The sequence below is a fragment of the Oxyura jamaicensis genome, chromosome 4, assembly GCF_011077185.1.
Source record: "Oxyura jamaicensis isolate SHBP4307 breed ruddy duck chromosome 4, BPBGC_Ojam_1.0, whole genome shotgun sequence".
NCBI lineage: Eukaryota > Metazoa > Chordata > Aves > Anseriformes > Anatidae > Oxyura > Oxyura jamaicensis.
The window spans coordinates 38,080,896-38,102,832 of NC_048896.1; the positions used below are offsets into that span (position 1 = coordinate 38,080,896).

Sequence of the window (21,937 nt, forward strand, 5' to 3'; positions counted from 1 at the left end):
GGGGGGGGGGGGTATAAATCTGTAGAATGGAGATGTATTCTCACTGAAAAAGCTATGCACCTCACTCTCACAACTTTGGAGAAATGGAGGAGACAAGGTATAAAAATATAAGATCCCATACATAACTCCATTCATACGTTCCATCATAGCTTCTTTATAGGGCAACTCTTTCAAGCTGAACTACCAAGAACTACCTCTGTACATAAATACAGCTGGGACTACAGGCGACACGTGAGAATTCTGTTCATTTTTAGCACATTAGGTTTCCAAATTCTTCATTTCTTTACCCATACAACTGTAGCAGTTCTGTAGTGCTCATACACATTAACATGACAGTCAGTGTAAAACATATAGGTAATAGAATAGCCTTCTGAAAATTTTTAATATCATAATCTCCTAATCCTTAAATCCTGTACAAAACATGAATTTTGTATAAGAATTTCTGTACAAATATTTAATTCCAGGAATATTTTTTTGTTGTTGTTTGTCCTTAGTTTACCACGTAGAGGTGGATTCAGGCTTTTTACATCAGCAAAATAAAAATAGCCTGTTGTATAAATAACCTAAAGTTTGATTTAGGAAACATGCAGATTTTGGAGCCAATCCGTGCCAGTGAACATTACTCTAAAAAGTACACCGGGCCTTAAAACAATGCAACTACAAAATGTTCTGTGTATAATGTCGCCTGTCAGGCAGGCGAGATTCTTTTCTGGCGTCAGTGATGCTACAACCACAAGTCTGCACAGACACAGCTCTAAGCAGAAAGAACTCAAATGCTCGTCTCTACTAGTAGCTCAAGACAATTTATACCCACTAGCTCAACAGTTTGCTCTTTAGCCCTAATGTCTATCAAAATCAGGCAACTCTTTACAAAACCTGCAAATGTATCATTTATCCTTGTTCACAAAATTTAAAATTAAACAGAAGCAGCTAGCAGAAGCGTGGATAAAACAAAGCAGGGAAACCTCCTTTCTGAGTAAGGAAATTATCTGTTACAGTCCTGTGGCTAGATGCTTCGGCCACTTTTGGTTTTCCCCAAATTCCTCTTTGATGACACTGGAATGCTAGAGATTTTTTTATTTTTGTTGGGCCACACAGAGACTGCTGAGTTGGAACTTTATTCTTGGTCACTTTCAGATGACTAGTGCAATTAAATCACAGATGAAACACGAATTACACAGAGGTTGTAAAATGGACCTGCAAACTATAGTTTCAGCAAGGCCAAAAGTATTTTTAGGTCCAAGATCTAAAGCCGCAATACCGCATGTAATAAACTGTGGAAGTTTGCCAAGTACTCATGTAGGTTTGTCCTTTGTTAAATATGTCCAAATGCTGTATGATTAAAGTTTAAAATCTTCAAAGAAAAGAATAAACATTACGTAATCATTTTCAAGCTCCTCTCTTTTGACCTTAATATGTACTTCAAAAGCTAAGCAGATGCTTAGTAGGAAATAAATCCCCAACTCAACAGATGTACCAACAGCGATATGGCAAGATGCACCTTCCATAGCTTTTGGCAACCCTTTGCTTTTATTATTCCTCTGCTCACAAGTGCTTTTCAAGTCAAAGAGAGGCCTAAACAAGTTAATAGGCCCTTAATATGTACTCCACTGCCTGAATTGATTGCTGCTCATAAGGTAATCTTTGCGACCACATGTGGCTCAGCCTTAGCTCATCTCCTACAGAGAGGCAGCCCCTAGGCAGCTCTGTTTTCATCAGACCGAGTTGTATCCCAATCAACACCTTGCACAACAAAACAATCCCTCACTTTCAGCAGAAGCAGAAGAGGATGGAAACCCAAGCTTTTGTATAGAATCTCTATTTGGCAGCTGAGGTGATGTTTTCCTCAGCAGGATACCTAAAACAACTCTCAAACTACTTTGGAAGATCCCCCTGCCAACAGCAAAACACAAGATGAATATGTTTGTCTAAAACTAATTTAGCTTCTTCCAAAGCCACCTTGTCAAAGCCACATTAACAACCTAATAGCACTCTGTGATTTACCACCATCACAAATGCAAATCATACCATTTCCTTCAAGCCTAGGAAGGCAAGGTAATCAGCTAGCTCCAGGACAGATAGGACCTCGGTGACCCTGGTGCAAACCTGGGCATAATCCAGGGCTCCTTAATCACTGCCAACCAAACTCAGCATTAGCTCCAAATACCATGCTCTAGCACCGTTTACACATCTGAAGAGTAACCCAAACATAACAGAATCACCCCAAAATTAACCCAGCTGCACCTTCACTGCCAGGTCTTAGCCCAAATGAACATAATTAGGCTTTAAATAACTGCAGGCTGGAGTTGCGACCAGACTATAAAATTAAGCAGGTAATCCCTTCTGAACTTGAGTATTTACATGCACAACTATACGTGAGTACCTGACCAGGCTATAGGTACCAGCAATAATGCAACACAACACTCACCCAAAGTTAGTTAACTCCTAAAGAAAAGCTTTCTGGATTGCTTTTTGGATAGCAGTGAATTTAGGACTTGTCTTCAGTCTAGCTGACAGCAGGTCTCTGGCTCTAACCTTTACTTCTTTGAACAGACACAAATTGTGCTGAAGTGGTTTTATACATCTTCAAAAAGAGTTTTGAAATTTCTCGTAATTCTAAAAGGGATTTAAAGATAAAAGTTATTCTTAGTAAGCTTCTGTTACAGCTATTTGTTCTGTCTAGTAAAATTAAATCTATGTGCCAAACACTTCATTTTTAAAACCATAACAAATTGGTGGAAAACATATTTTAGTTGCATGAAATTTTAAACAAATGTTTTTGAACTCAAATTATTACTCAATCTAGGCATGAAGTATACAAATGTGTGTTTTTTTTTTTTTTTTTTTTTAAACATAATTATTTTTGCCTTGCAGAATGGCCCCAGTTTGGCTCAATGCCACTAAAGAACAATTCTGTAAGAAGAGTGAAGGCATGCAGATCTTCCTTGAAAATAAGGGTGAAGATTATTGAGAGATGATGCTGAGCACACTCAAACCCAACACATATCATTACCTAGAAAGCAGAAGATAGCCCATTCTAAAAATAGCCAACACAATGAGTTTAAGATAGCTGTAATCGACCACCATAATATTCCTCCACAAATTAAATGTCCTGCACACAACAGACGCAATCATCCCTTTCATCTTGCAGACTAAACTAGGCTTTCAGCTCTGCTCTACTTATTGCATGTTTGACTATCATTGAAGATTCTGGTATGGAAAATAAGTCATCAAAATATGGGATAAATGCTTTAAAAGACAAATTATTGACTTTGGGTGGCCATAATTTGCCAACTGCCTTCAATATTTATTGCCACAACCACCCTTTTGTTCTGTTTTTTTGGGCTTTGAAGAACTTTGGTAAGGACTCACAAGACTACCAATGGAGGAGTTGAAATGGGCAAATCTTGTTTCTCAGTTATATTAATTCAACTTGATCTTATGCTGCTGTTCTTTCCCAATTCAGTATCAAAGCTAGGGAATGCCCAGCTACAGCATAAAATAAACATGCCACTGGAAAAAACACCTAATACATCAGCATGAAAACGTCTTTCAAGAGCAGGCAGCTACAAAATTTGTCTTTGCTTGCCCCTCTTCACCTTTGTAAAATATTCTCTCTCTCTCTCTCTCTCTATTATTTTGTTAAGCTTTCTATAAAAGTAGAGTTTACAAAGAGAATGTCTTTCTGATCTCTGACCTAAACTGCTTCCTGTTTCCAGAGCATGGAGAGTTGCCTATGTTTGTTTTTAATAACAACTCTGACACTTCTACAAAAAAAAAAAAAAAAAAAAAAAAAAAAAAAAGAGAAGGCATAAAAGACATCACAAACTCAGAAAACGTCCTTTGAATTCCTCTAAGAGCTTTAATCATACCCTCTTCAAACAAATAAAAGATGTCAGTTCTTGTATAATTTTCCAAAGAATGAGTTTAATAAGTTGCACTTGAGTTCCAGGTTTTGACCTGAAATTCTGTTCCAGATGCCGGTATGGCAGCTGACCGATCAATCCCAGAATCCAAGGAACAACCTTCATAAATCCTGTTATTAAAAGAAACTCCTCATACTCGCATCTGAGTGAAATTTGAATTTCACTCAAATCTCCAGTGTACATACTACAGTCAGGTTTCAGCTCTCAGATGTTAACTGAAGCGCTGACATAGCCCCTTACTGAAAAGATTAACCTTCCAAATCAACATCCATAGTCCTAAGAACTTAATTTTAAATTAGAGTTAATAGAACTAAGTCATTGTTCCACAAGACTTTGTTTTGAACAAAATGCTTCAGAATAACCTTACAAATTCTGAGTCTGGTACATTTAGACCTGAATCACTGAAGGAAGTTAGCTGCAATAGCTACTCGGGCAGATCATTTACCATAAGTACCACTAGCAAAGTAATGTGGCAGTACAGAATTCAGTGGGAGGTTGAAAAAACTTCTGGAAGCTAATTAGATACTTGGGAGATTAGTCTGTGCTCTGAGCTTTATTGACTTCAGTACCTGAACTAGCTAGGGCAAGAATTTCCTGTGCAAAAAGCTGCAACCATTTAGTATTCTTCAGAAATAGAGCACCTCCTAATCCAGCTCTCTCTTCAAAAAGAGTGTAAAGAAGCCTTGAACTTTGCAAGTTAAAAACACTGAGAATCCCCTCAGAGAGGGTCTTTTTCCCATTTACTTCTCATTTTTACCTAGTCAAAATATACACATGAGAAGTTTTAATGTCAAAACCTACATGCTGATGAGACTGTATCCGTGGACAGAAACTAAGCTGGAAATGTCACTGACAAATATAAGCAATCAGGAAATTTTAAAGCACATCCTCATAACCTGCCATATGAAACCCACCAGGAATATTCTTTCCTGGCTATCAACATCAGCCTCATCAATTGCAGTTGTTAATCTCACGTTTAACTGTTTCTCATAAAACAAGATTTGTTCAACACTTTCTCAGGTCATAGGTCACTGAAAACTATTAACAATCTGATAGATCGCAGAATTACAGAATGCAACAATTCCGAATAAACAGAGCATATAGTCACCACATAGCTTTGACAGCAGCACAGCTGGAATATGCATACTAGAAATTTGGAAATTGTTAGGAACCCCTGGGGTTTTTGTTTGTTTTAAATTTAACCTGAATGAAATTAAGTTGGTAAATATACTGGTGTTTATGACTTATACAAACAAGGTAACGAACAGAGGTAAACAGAAGGGAAAACTTCAACATGAGACATTCACTGAAAGGGAGAAAAAAGTCCCATATTTGTAAGGCTGCTAAACTCCAAGTAGGAGGTTGCCGAACTACAATTAACTTAAAATCAAAGTCATACCATTCTCAGTTTTTATTAAAAACAACTCTTCCACCTTCACATAGTTTACAACTGTATTAGTAAAACAAACCTAGAAAATGTTCCCAGGCATTGGAACTTGCTTCTCTGTATTGCTAAACTGCTTTTGGCCTGTGCCAGGCACCACTCTCCCAAACAGTGCCAGGACAGAGCTAGGAACTGATGAGCAGCAGCAACCGTGCCCAACAGTCTGGGTGCAGCCACCCTGTTTGGAAGGAACCACAGCTGTTAGGTCAGACACAGCCCATTTGGCTTCTGTTCCAGAAAACACCACTGGTTTAGTAGATATCCAAAAGATACTTACACATTCTGCTCCACTGATGATCACCGTATCTAATATTTGCTAATGCCTGTCTTCATTATTAAAACTCAAAACCAGCGAGTGGTAGGATGATTAAAAAAAGCTCAAAAGCCAATGAGTGCTGAAGATACAGAATTTGAAGTTGTCCCTTAGGTGCAAATGTAAACCGTACCCTGCCTTTTAATTAATGCAATTTTGAGAGCACTACAAAGAAACGTTAACATGCTTATTATGTGTTAGCAATACTCTGTACCTTTTAAGAACATAATTCAGTACTTTGCTCCATGTAGTTAAAATCCTATTCATTCTCCTTAATGAATTACTGTCTTCCCTGCTGGAAATAGTTTTGGTAATATTAAAAAGTGTCTCATACCCATTAAGCTTTATTGATGGTATTTTATGCACAGAGATAGTGCAGTAAAATGAGTTTTCCTCCACATTCCCCCCCTTAACATTTTTTTACTTGCTCCCTTAACATTCTTTACCAAAACAAATAATCTTTCCTTATGAAGGTAGTTAAGGTTACACCCAAATATTACACGACTCCAAGGGAGCACAACACAAGAAAGAATCCACTAACGGCCACTGAATATTTGCAAGCCCCACCTAATTTAAGAACTCCGTAACAGAAAATAACCAGTTTGGGAAACTATTAGAAAGAAGTACCACGTATCTGCTCTGTTCTAGCTCTTACTTGAACTGCTGGAGATGGTGTATCAGGTTAAACAGACCCTTGTTCTAATGAAGCACAGTATTACTTGTGTCTTTTCCAGTCAGCGAATTAGTTTGATCATCTGACATTTCTGTTATTCTTAGAATTATTGTTCTGCAAGCCTCACACACAGCAACTTAAACACAGGTTACTGAAAGAACCATAAGATTTCTGGTAACAGGTAACTAAATTACGGGATTCAAGACCAGTACAAAGGTTATCAGGCACAAACTTCAGACTGCCACATCATCCTTGACACCATTCCGGAACTAGGCTATGCTCTGGGAAATATCCACAACTGCAGAAACTGAGAAAACACCTGTTGGTGGTAGCCTTGCCAGTTGATCTACACGGGAATTTTCTGATAAAGATGTTTGTAAAATTATCCATGGTTTATTAAAATAGTTCAAATAAATCATCAGTAGGGAAACTTTACTGGGAGCTCAGAGCCTGGCCACTCCAGTACACATCAGGTTAGACACAACTGGATGCAAAGAATTCAGTTTGAAACTTCGTTTCTGAACAGCTTTCAAGATGGGCTCCTGTTTTCCACAGACACTGCAATATCCTAGGGCATCTATAGTCCCAAAGCCTGCTGAATCCCTCAGCTGTCTAGATTTTGAACACGAGAAAGAAAACCAAAACCAAAAGAAGAAAACTCTGAAACAAGATTACTGAGAGCTAGTTTTTATAAGCCAGAAGCCCTGGTATCTTTACAAAGAGAACAGCCTGTTTGGCACAAATTCGTTGGAGAAAGAGAAGCAGATACTGAGCAAAACCAGCAATGGTTCCTCTCATTTAACAACTGAAAATCTACGTGGAAACTAGTTCACCAGATGCTGCTGATCCTACAATAGTGTCACATACACCCCGGTGGGTGACACTGAATGGCCTCTTTCACCTAACCTATACAACTGGAAGAAATACCAGCAGTTCTTTCCAACACCTTTTTTTCACATGCTAGAGCTTCCATCTTTTATTTCACCTTTGAGAAGTGCAAATACTTAATGAAAACACTCATCCTTATATGTAACAACACCACCACCACAACAAATAGGAAGACATTTTCCCTTACCCCTGCTGGTATGGTATCTGGGAGGAGAAAGAAAAAGGTCTCAATGTTGCCTTAGTACCATATAACTTCTGCTTTAGGTTCTCCTCCAGGCATTTCTTCTCTCATTTGTTACATTCACTCATTTGTTGTAAAACTGAATTCTGACTCAATCTATCAAATCCTACACTTGCTTTTATTTCTAGCATCATGAGTGAACGTCAGCAACCCTCCCTGACACGCTCTCCCTGTATGACAATCCCACTTTAAGTGGTCTCTGGAGATGGAGTTTGCTAAACCCCTCAAACACTACAGTGATAACCAACAGTTTCACTTTAATTATCTCAGCAGGCACTCTGCACGAGTGACTCATAAAGCACCCTAAGATGATGTGCGCAGCAAAAACAGAAAGGATTTTCCATCTTCCTCATCTCTGAAGTGGCAGTGAGAACAGGAAACACTCTACTTTTCAGACGTCCTTATGACCACCTAAGAACTTCTGTAACATGACCTTTGGCTCAGTGCCCTCCCTAGAAGTAACAATCCACTGATACTTAGTACAAGGATAAAAGAACAGGTCAAGTAGCAAATTATGATCTCCTTCCTCACCCACTTGGCTTCCAATTAACGATTTATAAGCTGGAGATAGCATAAGGCTGAACCTCAAAATAAACTCATTAGTATCTTTTATTTACTTTAGTCATACTTTTGGTCTCTATAACTTCCTGGAGAAATGAGCTTCTTGACTTTATAACACCGCATGTGAAAAATACTTCCTTTTAGGTTGGCTGCACGTTAACTGTGTGCAACCATTTCTTACACTGTAGTACATAGAAAGTGAGATGGGGAAGGTGCTACAGAAACCATTGCAATTTTATGGGCTATCAACTTGCTCTCTACCTTTCCCTACTGTTGTCATCTTTATGAGCTAAGAAATACTTATTTGAAAGCTATAATACGACCACCCACCAATTCATTCTTAATGTACTTTTTCTGTGTCTTCTTGAAAAGCATCACAGACTGAAGCAATTAGACAACAAAGTAATCAAAGCAACTCCTGAGTTTAGCAGTATGGGTGTATACTGCTTAAGATATTCACTTCTAAGAGTTTGGACAGAACTGCAGACAGTCAGACAACCTATGAACACCAGCTGGCCTAAGTCAATGGTAAGACTTCAAAAAAAATGCTCAAAAATAGGTGGCAAAGTTATATTAAGTTCTCTTTTGAAAAATGCCAGAAAATTTCAGAATTAAGGGTAAGAATACCAAACACTAATACAATTTCATACCTTTTGAAGCATAGAATAAAAAGAAAAACTACTAACATGGAAACAATAGCTTGAAAGCCAGCAACAATTCCATGCCTAGAACTAATTGATGCTTCTAACACCATCAGCCCTCTATTTTTTTCTGCAAATGTGACTGTTGTCCTCAATTCCTAGAAGCAGGGGATAAAACAACTTTTAACCACTGAAAATAGCAGACTTTCAAAATCCAGTTTATCAGATTTTGAACTGGAAGTGCAGTACAATTCTCTCAGACAGCAGGAAGCTTAAAAGGTGAAGTCAGAAGAGCCCTTTACCAAGCTGAAAGAGTCACTAAGTTGCTTCCCGCATCTCATCTTTCCACGAATTCTCTAATATGCTTTCTTGGCTAATTATCAGCCTGCTCCTTATATCAAGGCCAGTTCATTTTGAAAAGAATGACAAATATTCAGATAGTTAAGCACAAAGAGTGCCTTCTGTAACAATTCTGGTGATTTCTTAGCAGAAAAAAAAAAAAAAAAAGCTACATTGTCAAGCTTTAAAATGCTCTACATTCTTTCACCAGCTTCTTGGTTTAGATCAAAGACAAACACATCCACCAAATGCAAACAAATTCTTCCCCACTCTAGTGTTTAAGAGGATATGAATTTGTTCCCTTAGATTAAAAAAAAAGCAACCCCTCTTCATACCCCCATCAAATAGTAGCACATTATCAATGCTCTCTATCAGATATGTAAAATAACAGGTAGTTACAGAGATGCGCTACTAGAAGTCAGCACTAGATTTCTTCAAAAACCATCATTCTGCTTTTTTTTCTGAATACATGACATTGGAATAACTCAAAGTTGCTCCTCAATTTATGCATCACTAATGAGGTAAGTCAACAGTTCAGTCTGCTTGATTTATACAAGCTTTTTAAAGGCTGCATCAATGCTTTCTTGACAAGAGCCTTTCCATGAAGAAAGCACTGATTACTAACATAAACATGAGCACCTATAACCATAAAAGGTAGCTACAAAAACAGCAAATATGGCAGTATTACACTGATAAATACCTCTAGTAAATGAAGCACCAGAGCTGTAGTTTAGGAATGCAAAGCATAAAAATGTCAGAATTCAGTCCTTGGACAGAAATCAATTTAATCCCTCAATTTCACACCCCCCACAGTCCACAAGACAACTGTTTACATGAAGCAGACCTTCATTTGATATCAACAGCATTCTTCTTTTCGCCACATGGTAGATATTTTAAGATCTAAGAACAGATTTAGGTATGCTGGATGAATATGAGGACTGAGGAAAAGTACTTATCAAATATATACTTACAATTTCACTAGTGGCAGATGGAACTGTACTCGTTATTGGTGACTTTTTATTTTGTGGTCCTAACAAAAACACATCTCTCAACAGTGACAATGCAGCTTATCCTATCTCTTTGCTGGCATATCATTTTACTTAGAACATAAAGATGCCTTACCTTTTTCTTCATCTATGCGAAAGACTCCTATACCAGACCCATCTCTGATAGAATATCGAATCTCCCCATCTCGTCCTGTGTCTTCATCATAAGCAGATACTGTCATTACTGAGGAGCCAACAGGAGCATCTTCTTTTATAAAGCCTTTATCTGCAAATATAGAGAACCGTGGCGGGTGCAAGTTTTCATTCACATCAACTACCTCCACTTCAACGTAACACGTAGAGGACAATGAAATGGGTTTTCCTTTGTCCTTGGCCCGTACAGTCAGGTTATAAAGTTGTTTCTTCTCATAATCCAGTCTTTGTACAATACGTATTGCTCCGCTTAGTTTATCAACATCAAAGGTGCCATCTCCACTGTCCAAAAGACTGTATCGTACTTGACCTGACTGGCCTAAATCAGGATCATAGGCTTCTAGCCATGTAATAATTGTTCCCTCAGGAAGATCTTCTCGAATTTTCACATGATAATTTGAAGGAATAAATTTAGGAGGATTATCGTTAACGTCTTCTATAGACACTTTCAAAATAACTGTTGAAAATAACTGAGGTTCTTCAGTAGGTTGGTCCCTAGCCTCTATTTTCAAGAAATAGACATGCTGTTCTTCACGATCCAGAACCCCCACAACTTTCACAACTCCTGTCACAGCATTAATAGTAAACTTGTCTGTATCTGTAAGAAGAGAGTATTTTACTTCTCTATTAGCCCCCAAATCTTTATCAGTAGCTTCAATTTGAATAATTTCACTGTTCAGCTCTTTGTTTTCACTCACTTCTACAAAATAGCTGTCTTGTAGGAACTCTGGTGGGTTGTCATTAGCATCCAAAATTCTTACATCTAGAAGGTGCCAGGCAGACTTCTGTGGTATTCCAAGATCGTAGACAGTAATGTTCAGTGTATATTTATCTTTTACTTCCCGGTCAAGGGGAGACAAGATTTTCAGCATTCCACTTTCCATGTCAACAATGAAACTACTATCTTCGTTACCTCCAGAGATAACATAGACTAACTTTCCATTGAAGCCAGTATCAAGATCAGTAGCATTCATAAGTATTACGCTGGAGCCCACAGGTTGGTCTTCTCTTACCTCAATGCTACTGGGGAGTGTACTTCTAAACTGAGGTGCATGCAGATTCACCGAGTGAGTGTCAAAGAAAACATCCTCAACTTCTCCACGGCTGTGCAATTTATTTGCTTGCAAGAGCTTCTCTGCGAGCATTTTGGCAACGCCAGTTTCTTCACATTGCAAGCTGACCGGTTTGCGACTAGTAGCTACAGTTATGTTGATATACAATGGTTTTGCAAAGTTTTCTCCATCTGTAGCTGTAATTTTCAAACTGTGAAAAGAAATTTTAGCACCTAGGCCATCTGTTAGCGACTGCTTAAGGGAAAGTACTCCAGAATTTGGATTTAGGCTAAATAAATCCAGTTCATTTCCAGATTCAATTTGATATCTCACCAACTGAAGCTCATCAGCATCAATGGCAGATACAGTTGTTATTTGTTCTCCAACACCAAGATCCCTGGGGATTGTTCCCTCACAATTTATTTTCTCGAACAGAGGAATATTGTCATTCAGGTTATTTAAAATAATAGTAACAGGAACTTCAACTTCTCGACGATACGGTATACCCCAATCAGAAGCTCGAATCCTTAAATTGTAAAGCCTTGGCATCAATTCATAATCTAAGTCTTCTGAGGTACTAATAACCCCACTGAAATGGTTAATCACAAATGGCAAAGGATTTAGGTTTGCGATACTGTAGGTCACGTAACCATTTTCCCCTTCATCAGGATCTTTTGCACTTACTCTCATGACACTAGTACCTATTGGCACATTCTCATCAAAAGAAGCTTTATAGGATGTCTGAGTAAATTCAGGAGGATTGCTGTTCATGCCTAGTACCTTAATTAATACTTTTGCAGAAGCTCTTCTATCGCTTGTCACAACTTCAAGTTCAAAATGGGATGAGTATTGTGCTTTTATGGGTTCTGAAGTGGTAATGAGACCAGTGTGAGTGTTTAAATTGAATTTTACTTTGCCAGGTGTGTTTTTAAATATATATTTTACATGGGGGTAACTAGGCAGAGCTTTTACCATTATCACAGGTGTGTTTGGAGGAGCAAATTCACTTATTTCAGCTCTATATATCTCTTTTTCAAATCTGACAGGACCAGACTTAAACAGTGGTGATGTCACATGAACAACTTTTACAGATGAAAACTGTGGAGGATTTCCTTTATCTTTAGCTTGAAGGGTAAGGTTGTATCCAAAGGGGTGGCTCTCCCAGTCGATGGGAACAATGGCTTTGATTCTATATTCTTTACCTCCTGGAACAGACCTCACTGTTCTGAACTGCTGAAGTGGATCACCTGCAACAATATTTAATGATGCTATTTCTCCATTTGGACCTTGATCGTTGTCCTCTACAGTTACAACTGCGTAAGTTGGATCCTTGTCTGATTCTGAGGGAGTCAGTGTAACAGCTGTAATAACAGGTGCATATTCATTTGCTTGCTCTACGTGCACAGTTAGTTTTGCCATACTGCTGATGCCACTGCTACCATACAGTTTCAGTCCACGATCCACTGCAAGAATTTCCATCTCATAACGCTTAGTGTCTGAATAGTCAAGTCTACCAGTTAGCACTATCACACCACTAGTTGGATGAATAGCAAACACATCTGTTCTTTCTTTAAAGCTATAGTAGAACTCTCCATTGGTTCCTATATCTGCATCTGTTGCACTGACTCTTGCAATGCTTGTCCTTATTGCTGTGTTTTCAGGCAAAGAAACACTGTAAGATGTTGGAGAAAACAAAGGCCGCAAGTCATTTGTATCCAGTACCTGTACCCTGACCTTTGTGCGTGTTTCAGCATTTGTATTTTTTTCAACTGCTTTAACAGTCAGCATATAATGGTCTTTTACCTCTCTGTTAAGGATAGCTGTGTTTCCTCCCTTGGTCCGTATTCTCAAAAAGCAGAAGTTTCCAAGAACATATTCTTCAGCTTTAAACAAGTTCTCATTGTCTCCAGAAATAATTTTGTATCTTATGTCCCATAATGGATTTGTGATGTAAATGCCCATTTTCACTGGATGCCCAACATAAGTCTTGGCTGCAGAATTCTCATACACAGTGGCATTATACTGTACTTGTGTAAATTGCATTGGTGGAGCATGATGTGGGATTTGATTTCCTTCACAGTTTCCAAAATGCTGCACCAGCAGCATCAGCAGCAACAGCATAGTCAAGTATCTTCCCATGGCAGCAATTACAAAAAAAAAACCTGAAACAAGAGAAAGAAGTGTTAAGACTTATGACTGTTCAAATACTACTTAGATGACCTCGCTGCTTAGTTTAGAATACACACTTGCAAGAAAACTATTAGTTATACATCTACATTATAACCATTTTTGCAGAAAGTTTCAATGTGATTTCCAGTAACAAAAAAGTAGGTAAATTAAAACCCCCCCCAAATTCTCAAGAATCCTTAAGACCAAATTCTAAGAATTACTATAGTGACACAAGGAGAATGCACTCAGTTACCTTCATCTGAAACACTTCATGAAGCAACACTGTTAGGAGAAATATGCTAGTGCTGTCTACTACAAGTGAGCAAACTCAGTCTGCATGAATCTGGAGTACCGAACTTTCTCTCTAGTCCTCTAGTTCTAGCTTTCTGATAGAAAATTATTCTCGCTCATTTCACTTAGATTGTAAAATGACTAATATCCAATGATTCAGAAGTAAACCGCAAGATATGGCTTAAGATTACCGTGAATTTTCTCAAGTGTTCAACGTATCCTATAAACACGTGTTCCAAGAATTACAAAAATTATAAACAAGGTATTATACCTGTTTTATTCTCTCCTGAGTACCCTGATAAGAACAGTTGATAGCACCGCATTTTTTTTAAGTCAAGCTCATCACTAAACTGTACGACCATCAATAAAGAATGAGGCATATTCCTTTATTCCCCTCTCTGAACAGATCTGAAAAATGAGGATCAAGAGCTATGGGAACATGAATCTACAAAAATAACTGGAAGATCTATTGAGATGTGTTTCTTTTAAACACACTCCAGAAACGACAGGGAAAGAGCCTGAAACAGCAAGACAGACATGCAGACATGCCTCATCAGCTCTACCTTTTGAGGAAGAAGTCAGTATATAATTTCCAATGCCTAAATCCAGGCAAGACTGCAGCATAAAGAAAGGTAGAAACCTCAGCAATGAGACCCTTCAAGACCACCCTCTTCATCTGGGTTTACAACAACTGGGAGCTGTTACTCCCAGATGTCTCACAGGATGATAAAGCTTTAAAATTCTTCCTCAACAAACCCAAGCTTTCAAAAAAAAAAAAAAAAGGGGGGGGGGGGGGATTTCTTTGCAGCAAGTAAAAAGCCATTAAACTTGATTAAGTAGCACACGTTCTTTTCTTCTACCTTCCCCTATTTATCTTCACTATTTTTTCCCTTGCTTTTTCTTTAGTCTCTCCTTCCCTGGCTGGTCTTTGTCATACAGCTTGCATACTAATTCCCAACCATACTCTCCTTTCATTCTTCCCGACCTTTTCTCCCCCATTTTATCCCTATATTCCCCCTCTCTTCCTCTGCCTGTCAGACTCTCCTCTGTGCCTGTCCTTGCACTGGTTCTGCTCACCTCAGCTCAAAGTGCATCTCATTCTGTTGTCATCTTCCACCACCCACATTTTCTCTTACTGCTGTTTGTCTCTCCCTTAATTTCTACCTGCTTGATTAGATACCTGAAATACCATATTGGCTGAAATTTCACAGATTACCTCTGCCCACTAGGAGATATTAGAGCAAATTAACCTGCTTGTGTTAACAGTTCACTCCAAAGCTTCAGAAGCAGCTGATTCAGTCACATCCATTATTAAATCAGTGATTTTGAGAAGCAGAGGACTTAGGACTGAGATTCACAAAGCTAAAGGAAATATTAGAGAGGAATAATAAGCCATCCGGGGAAGAAAAAAAAAAAAAGCAAAAAATCTGTGGTCTGTCTTCCAAATCTAGCTGTTAACTTACTTGATTAAGGCCATAACTATAGAAAGCAATAAAAATTAAGTCACTAGCTAGAATCACTACTTAAAAGGTCTTAAATCTGGAAGAATGAATGGTTGGGAGCGCAAATGAGCGAGGATGCAACAGTCACAATTTCAATGGGTTAACAATATCATTTCTCTTCTCTACTGTTTTTCCTAGCCTATGGTTTATCCTTAGAATAACCAGACACTTGGGTCTCCAGGGCTTCATTTTCTTAATATGCCACTAAATAAATGAATATTTTCATCACAAAAATTACTGCAATAAATAACCTATATCAATACCTCTAAAATTCCAAGCAATTTAAGACGTCATTATACTGCACTAAGACACATGTCAAAAGTGATTGCATCATTTGAAGTAATCAACAGAAACAACTCTCCCTGTGGAAGTCTTGGTACCTTCAACTCCAACATGTGAAAAGAGCTCTGCTCTACCAAATAAATGCAGGTGTTAAAGAGAAAATGCTCACCACCTGACTTGCTCCATGAGAGCCTTCCGGAAACTGTGGTACTTCCAAAACCGTACACTCAGGGAAACTGAACAGAAGTATAGTCAGGGAAACAGAAGTTATTCTCTAGTCTTTCCTACCTATAGGAACATTTCTTTGTGAACCTCTTGTATTTTTCTCAGAGCCAAGGTATCTCCTCACAAGTCACTTCAACACAATTCCCTAAACTTCCGCCAGTCATTTTGCACCCTTGTCAAAACTGGACACATTTTTAGGCCTATAATTATTAAAATTCAGTAGCAAAGAGCATGAACTCTGATTCCGTATTTATGGGGCTGCTGATAGTTCTTTTACTCCATTTGTTGGAATTTTAGCAGCTCTTCACTACCAAAAGCTACTTATGGATCGGGTCTTAATGCTACATAGTTTCCCTCTTTTCCTTCCTCAGCTGCACTAGGATTTTTTTATTATTATTATTTATGCTGAAATCCAAAATCCCATGTCTTCTGAAGCTACAGCATCCTGTAACTCACAGCCTTTACTTACTAGCAGTTGGCAATAAGCTGTCAGAACTGGTGTGTTTATTACGTAAAACACTATTTGTCTGTATCTTTTATCATTTGCTCCTATCTCAGGCACATTAGACTATGATGTATTAGACTGCTCTAAGATATCCAAGCTCCTCATTAAAATTCTAAGTTGAACATATGTGTAGGTTTTACTATTACATAAATATTTTTCTGTGCCATAATACCTTAAGTACTCTTTGCTTATTTTCTGTAATAACTGCTCAGAACTGGCAACAGGCAGGCTATTAAACACAGTTATGCAACTACCAGTAAGAGTCCATTCTGTCGCAGCAACCTCTAATGTCTGCTGAGTCACAACCTACAACTGAAGAGCATTCCTCAACCAAACAGTTAACCGCACTAAATAAAAAGAAGTTAGATATTTCTGTTACATGATGTTTTCCCCATCTTGTGCCGTAATTTGCAGAGCTAAAAGAAATTAGAAATTGTTGAACCAAGACTATTATCAGCATATAATATAATCTTGATAAATACCTAAAGTATCAATGTTAAAAGTTATCTACTAAGAGAAAGTATGAAAGCGTTAAGATAAAGTGATAACGTGTTAGATACAAACTCAGATGGCTCATTACAGTGAGCCAGAATGACTGAATTTCACAAACATTTTAGCCAAAGGCTACACTTTGAACTACCTTTTTTTTTTTTTTTAAATAAATCTTTGGAGTATCACTACTTTAGGATTTTCTGCATCCATTTCCAAGACATAATGCAACTGTTTGCTTAATAAAACATCATAGCCCTAGGTTTACAGGAAGTACATCATATTTATTCTGGAAAGCTAATCTCAAACAAACTCTGATTTCCTATTTGGAAGGATAGTTATTATTTATGTGCATATTCACACCAGTGATAGTTTCACTATTTAGATACTGCATTAACAAAATGATTTCACTCAATGTCACTTGCATATGGGGAAAAAATACTAACACAACTTAGAAATATGAACTAACTTCACAGTAAAGGCAACAGAATCAGAGAATCAGGTGGGCTGGGTGACCTGATACTGAAAACTTCTAAATGTTGCTGATTTGGATAAGATACAAGTTACATACATGTTTCTCTTTGCGGAATGCTGGCAGTAGGTAGACTTCAACCTGTACAGTTTGAAACTTGCAAGTTTTAAGCATCAAACCCGGTATGTAGCAACCTCTATGCGGAACAGGCAAAACAAGCTTTGTCTTCCACAAAACGTATCAAGAGTGAACGTACATTGTGGGAATTACTCCCCAACCAATCACATAAAGGGCTTTTTCTGCCCGTGATTTTTAACTGGGCAGGACAGGCTGTTACTACAGGCCTCAGTGCCATTGTTATCCCCTTTCTACACACAAGATCTGCCAGTTAAGCCCAGAAGGACTTCCTGCAACACATTGCTTGCGTTAGCCAGACCAGACTGAGCACGGCCTGTGAACACTGCACTTGGGAAACACCAGGGAGCATTTTGGGGACTAAAATAAGTCCTTTAGTGCTGTTTGCACGATGATCGTCTTCTGAAAACTTTTACTAATTTCCAACAAACAAGGTAGCACTTTGCTTTGTTCTCTGTGTTGTGTTTTTTTTTTTTTTTTTTTTTTTGGCACATGCACACCAGCTTCCCTGATTAGCAACTGTACATTATTACCACTAAAATGTCTCTACCAATCAAAACGCTGCCAATTTACTTTAAAGGTCAGTTTTGATCAGCACGTGCAAGTGATGCCATCTGACACAAACGCACTGTGAAAAGTTATTACTGCAGTAACTAAACTGCCATGACAGGGTTCCTATTGTAGAAGTCTAAGGGAGATCACGTGGCTTTGTGGGCTGTGCTAACTGTACAGTTAAACCTTCTCCTTCAGTTTTTTTAAAAGCAATCATTGATGTAGACCAGTCAGGAAAAAAAAAAAAGTCAGGTTTAACATCCTCAAGGCTCCAATCAAAAACTTAATAAACGTCTGATTTTTTTTTTTGAAATAAATACTGAAAAAGGTTTTCATTGATTTTGGGGATAGGGGGAAGGGACAGGGACAACAGTGGGGGGCGTCTGTGTGTTGGTAGACAGAAAATTAACACATGATGAAAGCATATAGTAAAGTTACTTTAGTAAAGCTAGTAAGTTATTCAAAAAATGTCCATTGCCATAGAGATTAACTTACCAGTTCCAACTTGTGACTAAACTCTAGCAAGGTTTATGTTTATATTCCCCACGGTAGGATTTAATCTCATGAGGTACTTTGATTTGTGCAGTTGAGATCTCTGCTGTTAAAGGAAATGCAGCTGCTGTATTCAAACAGCACGCAAAGATTCCCAAGCCTGAGCAAAACAAAGTTTCACGCCGACAATTTTGGCTATTTACATACACCAGTAACTGCCGCGTGTCTAATACTGAACCCATCCATCGTACACAGAAAAACAGATCTTTGGGAATTAAGAAGTTTGGTTGAAATTCAACGCGATGACAACTTTGCAGGGACCAAAAATAGTTTTACTGAGCTTGCACTCAGCTTTCAACTAAAATAAATAACAGATATAAATCTTTGCTGTTTTAGAGCTTTGCTTTTTCTTTTGCTTCCTTGCTTTCACTGAAACCAGTGATAACTTGGCCATATAAGGTTCTTTCTCATGCTAAGTTATAGAAGCAGTAGCCTGTACTGCTGCAACTACTAAAGCTCACCTTCCAGGGTCCTAAATGCAAGATTTCAGGATCTCACAGAGAACAAAAAACTTTGAAATAAAGTCTTATTGAGCGTTAAAAGAGGGAATTTTACACACTAAATAGCTAGATAATATAACCACATGTTTAGACAGGTAAAAAGGCAGCATGCAGCGAGCAGGAGACACAGCCATTACACACTATTCCTTTCTTTCACAGCAAGACAGCGGGAGCAGCATTTCCCATGCGGCCGCCTGGGAACAACTTGTAAGTAGCTCAAACCGCAGGAAAAACTGCTGTTAGAAGTCAGCGTTGATTTTTTTAAAAACGTCCTTAATGCATCCCTCCCCCACCCGAAAAAAAGAAAAAAAAGAAAAAAAAAGAAAAAAAAAGTTTTTAAGCATTGGCTACGGGAAGCTCCACTGCCACTTGCTGACCCCAGGAGACTCAGCACACCTTTCCAACAAAGCTTGGTTTTGTCTGAGCTGCCAGAGAAGCCGGGAGGAGCGAGGCGAGCTGCCGGGGTCCCCGAGAGCCGCCTCCCCGCCTTCATCTCGCCGAGGAATCCGGCGAGGGGAGCACCGGGAGGCGCCGCGCTCCAGCGGGAACAAAGGGAGAAAATCACCCCGAGACACTTCTTCGCTGCCAGCCTCTCCCCTTAGCTTACCCAGGAATTAGGTTCACAATGGCCCATTAAACACATCCCAAGGCAGACACCTTGCCTCCGGGGGGGAAATATGATCACCACCTTCTTTTTTATTACTATTTCCTCGACATAACTTCGGAGCAACCTGCCACCTCGCCTTCCTCCCTCCACTCCCCTCCCTGTCGGCCAGCAGACCCCCCAAAACTTCCCCCGACTCCACCGGCTGCCCCCACCTCAGTGCCCGCGGGGCGGGGACCAGCCCCGCATGGCGACCCCGCACCGGGCCGCTCCGCACCGCGCTCCGCTCGCCTTCCTCCGCCTCCAGCCGCCCGTCCCGCCGCTCGCTGCCCCTCGGCGCCGGGCCGTCCCCCCCCTCCCCTCCCCAAGCTCCGTATTCCTCCGCCGCGCCGGCCGCTCCGGATCTCGTTTGTGCCGGCGTTCCGCGGGAGCGGCCCCCGCACCCCGGCCCCTCCGCCCCGCCCGGGGCCGGGCCAGGCACGGGGTAGGCGGGAGCGGGGCCGGCGGCCGCTCCCCCGGGCGGTGAAGTGCGGCTGGGAAAGTTCGCCCGGGCAGCGGCGGCGGCAGAGGGAAGGGGAGCTCGAGGGACGCCGCCGGGACGCGCAGTCCCCGCTCAGGGCGCTCCCCACAACCGGCGTTTAACCAGCAACCGGCGCCCGCGGGGCTCGCTGAGGGGGCCTGGCGTCGCAGATGAACGCCCTGGAGGAGCACGCCCCGCTCCTTCAGAAGCGATCGCGCTCGGCAGCGATTAAACGTTCGCCGGGGAATCCCTCCCGGCTCGGCTGCGGGCGGGAGGAGCCGGCGGGGGCGCGAGTGGGGCGCATTATTAGCCCCGTAAATAAATAAAGCCAGCTGTGCGGAGGGGGGGACCCTCCCTCAGCGGAGCCCCGCGCGCCCCGGGGCTGGAGATCAGAAGAGATCGGCGCCTTCAGAGAGCGGCCCCTTCCCGGAGCCGTCCCTTCCCTCGGGAAGCGGCCCCCTTCTCTCGGGGAGCGCCGCTCCGCTCCCCTCAGCCGCCCTCGCCCCCTCCCGGGGCAGCCCCCCGGAGCCCCCTCGCAGCCCCCGGCGGCGCCGCAGTTCCGCAGCGGCCGGCCAGGGGGCGCCGCGCCACAGCGCACCGGAGGCCGGGCACGCCGCCGGCCGCCAGCCCGCAGCCCGGCGCGGAGCCCAGCCCGGCTCCCGGGTCGGTCATGGAAGGCGGCAGTGTCGCCTCGGGTGCGTCTAGGTCAAGTCGGCGTGCCTATATATATATATATGCCCGTATATACGTGGGTGCATATATACAGGGATATACGCACACGCCAGTTTTAAACTGCAGCAGCCGGGGGCTGAGGCGCAAGCCCCCCGAGCGCTGCCGCTGAGCAGCGCAGCGAGCCCCACGTGAAGCACCTCTGCGGGCGCCCCGCTGCGAATAAACTCCTCAAACAAAGCACTCACCAGGCCAGCTGGACTCGGCGCTCCCCTCTCAAAGTCCGCTCCAGCTCAGTTCATCTCCGCGCGCTTCCTTCTCCCTCCCCTCCTTTTTTTTTTCTTTTTTTCCTCTTTTTCTTTCTTATCTTTTCCTGGCCTTCGGCGAAGGAACGGGAGCAGCCCCGGCGGCCGCGCACCTCTACAGCGGGCAGCCGGCGGCGGCCCCGGCGCTCAGCGAGCGCGGCGCCCGTCCCCATCGCCACAGCGCGGCATGTCGGCTCCCCCCCATCGGCTGCCTGCTACCCGAACGGCGGTGGGAAGGGGGGAGAAGAGATGGGGAGGGAGGGGAATAAAAAAGGAGAATGAAAAAAAAAATAAAAAGGAGGAAAGGACGGCGAAAAGGAGAGATCCAACTTTCTCAAGACATGTCCAGGCAAAGAACGGGAGAGTTGCGGAGTTGCAGCGGCGGAGAGAGTGAGTGGGGAAGCTGCGACGGATCGCTGGTTCCCTCCCTCCCTCCTTCCCCCGCCTCCCTCCCTCCCTCTCCCCCTTCTCTCGCGCTCCGTCCGCCCCCCGGACCCCGCTGCCGGCGGCGCCACCCCCTCCTTCCCCTCACCGCTGCGGCGGCGGCGGCGCGCACCCCGCCGGGCTCCCCTCGGCCGCTCCGACACGGCTCCGCGCGGGGCCGCTGCCGCGCACCTGGGCCGCGGCCGCCCGCAGGTGAGGCGGGGCGAGGCGGCCCCCTCAGCCGTCCCCCTGCCGCCGCAGGACCCTGCCGCGGGGGCGACCCCAGCGCCGGACAGCGCAACCCCAGGTGCACGGCGGGTCCTCGGCGGGGCACTGCCGCTGGAAGGGACGGCTGGCTGCCGGTGAGCCGAGCGCGGGGATCGACCGCTCTACCCCAGCCACGCCAGGGCTGGACTCCTCTTCTCTTCTCTTCTCTTCTCTTCTCTTCTCTTCTCTTCTCTTCTC

General features: G+C 41.9%; 1 protein-coding gene across 6 annotated transcripts in view; it reads right to left on the reverse strand.

Moving 5' to 3' along the window:
* Positions 1 to 21,471, reverse strand: part of FAT1 (FAT atypical cadherin 1) — a 113,285-nt gene extending 91,814 nt beyond the window's left edge. For 2 of the 6 annotated variants that reach the window (XM_035326411.1, XM_035326409.1), the window contains exons 1-2: positions 19,770 to 19,981; positions 10,149 to 13,437 (exon numbers count right to left, since the gene is read on the reverse strand). In XM_035326411.1, the coding sequence (XP_035182302.1) occupies positions 10,149 to 13,416 (3,268 nt within the window). In that variant the 5' untranslated portion in view covers positions 13,417 to 13,437; positions 19,770 to 19,981. Of the gene's footprint in view, positions 1 to 10,148; positions 13,438 to 19,769; positions 20,020 to 20,991 lie in introns of those variants that run through there. The other 4 variants (XR_004750988.1, XM_035326410.1, XM_035326412.1 and 1 more) reach the window with 4 other exon arrangements.
* Between the last annotated feature and the right edge of the window lie 466 nt (positions 21,472 to 21,937).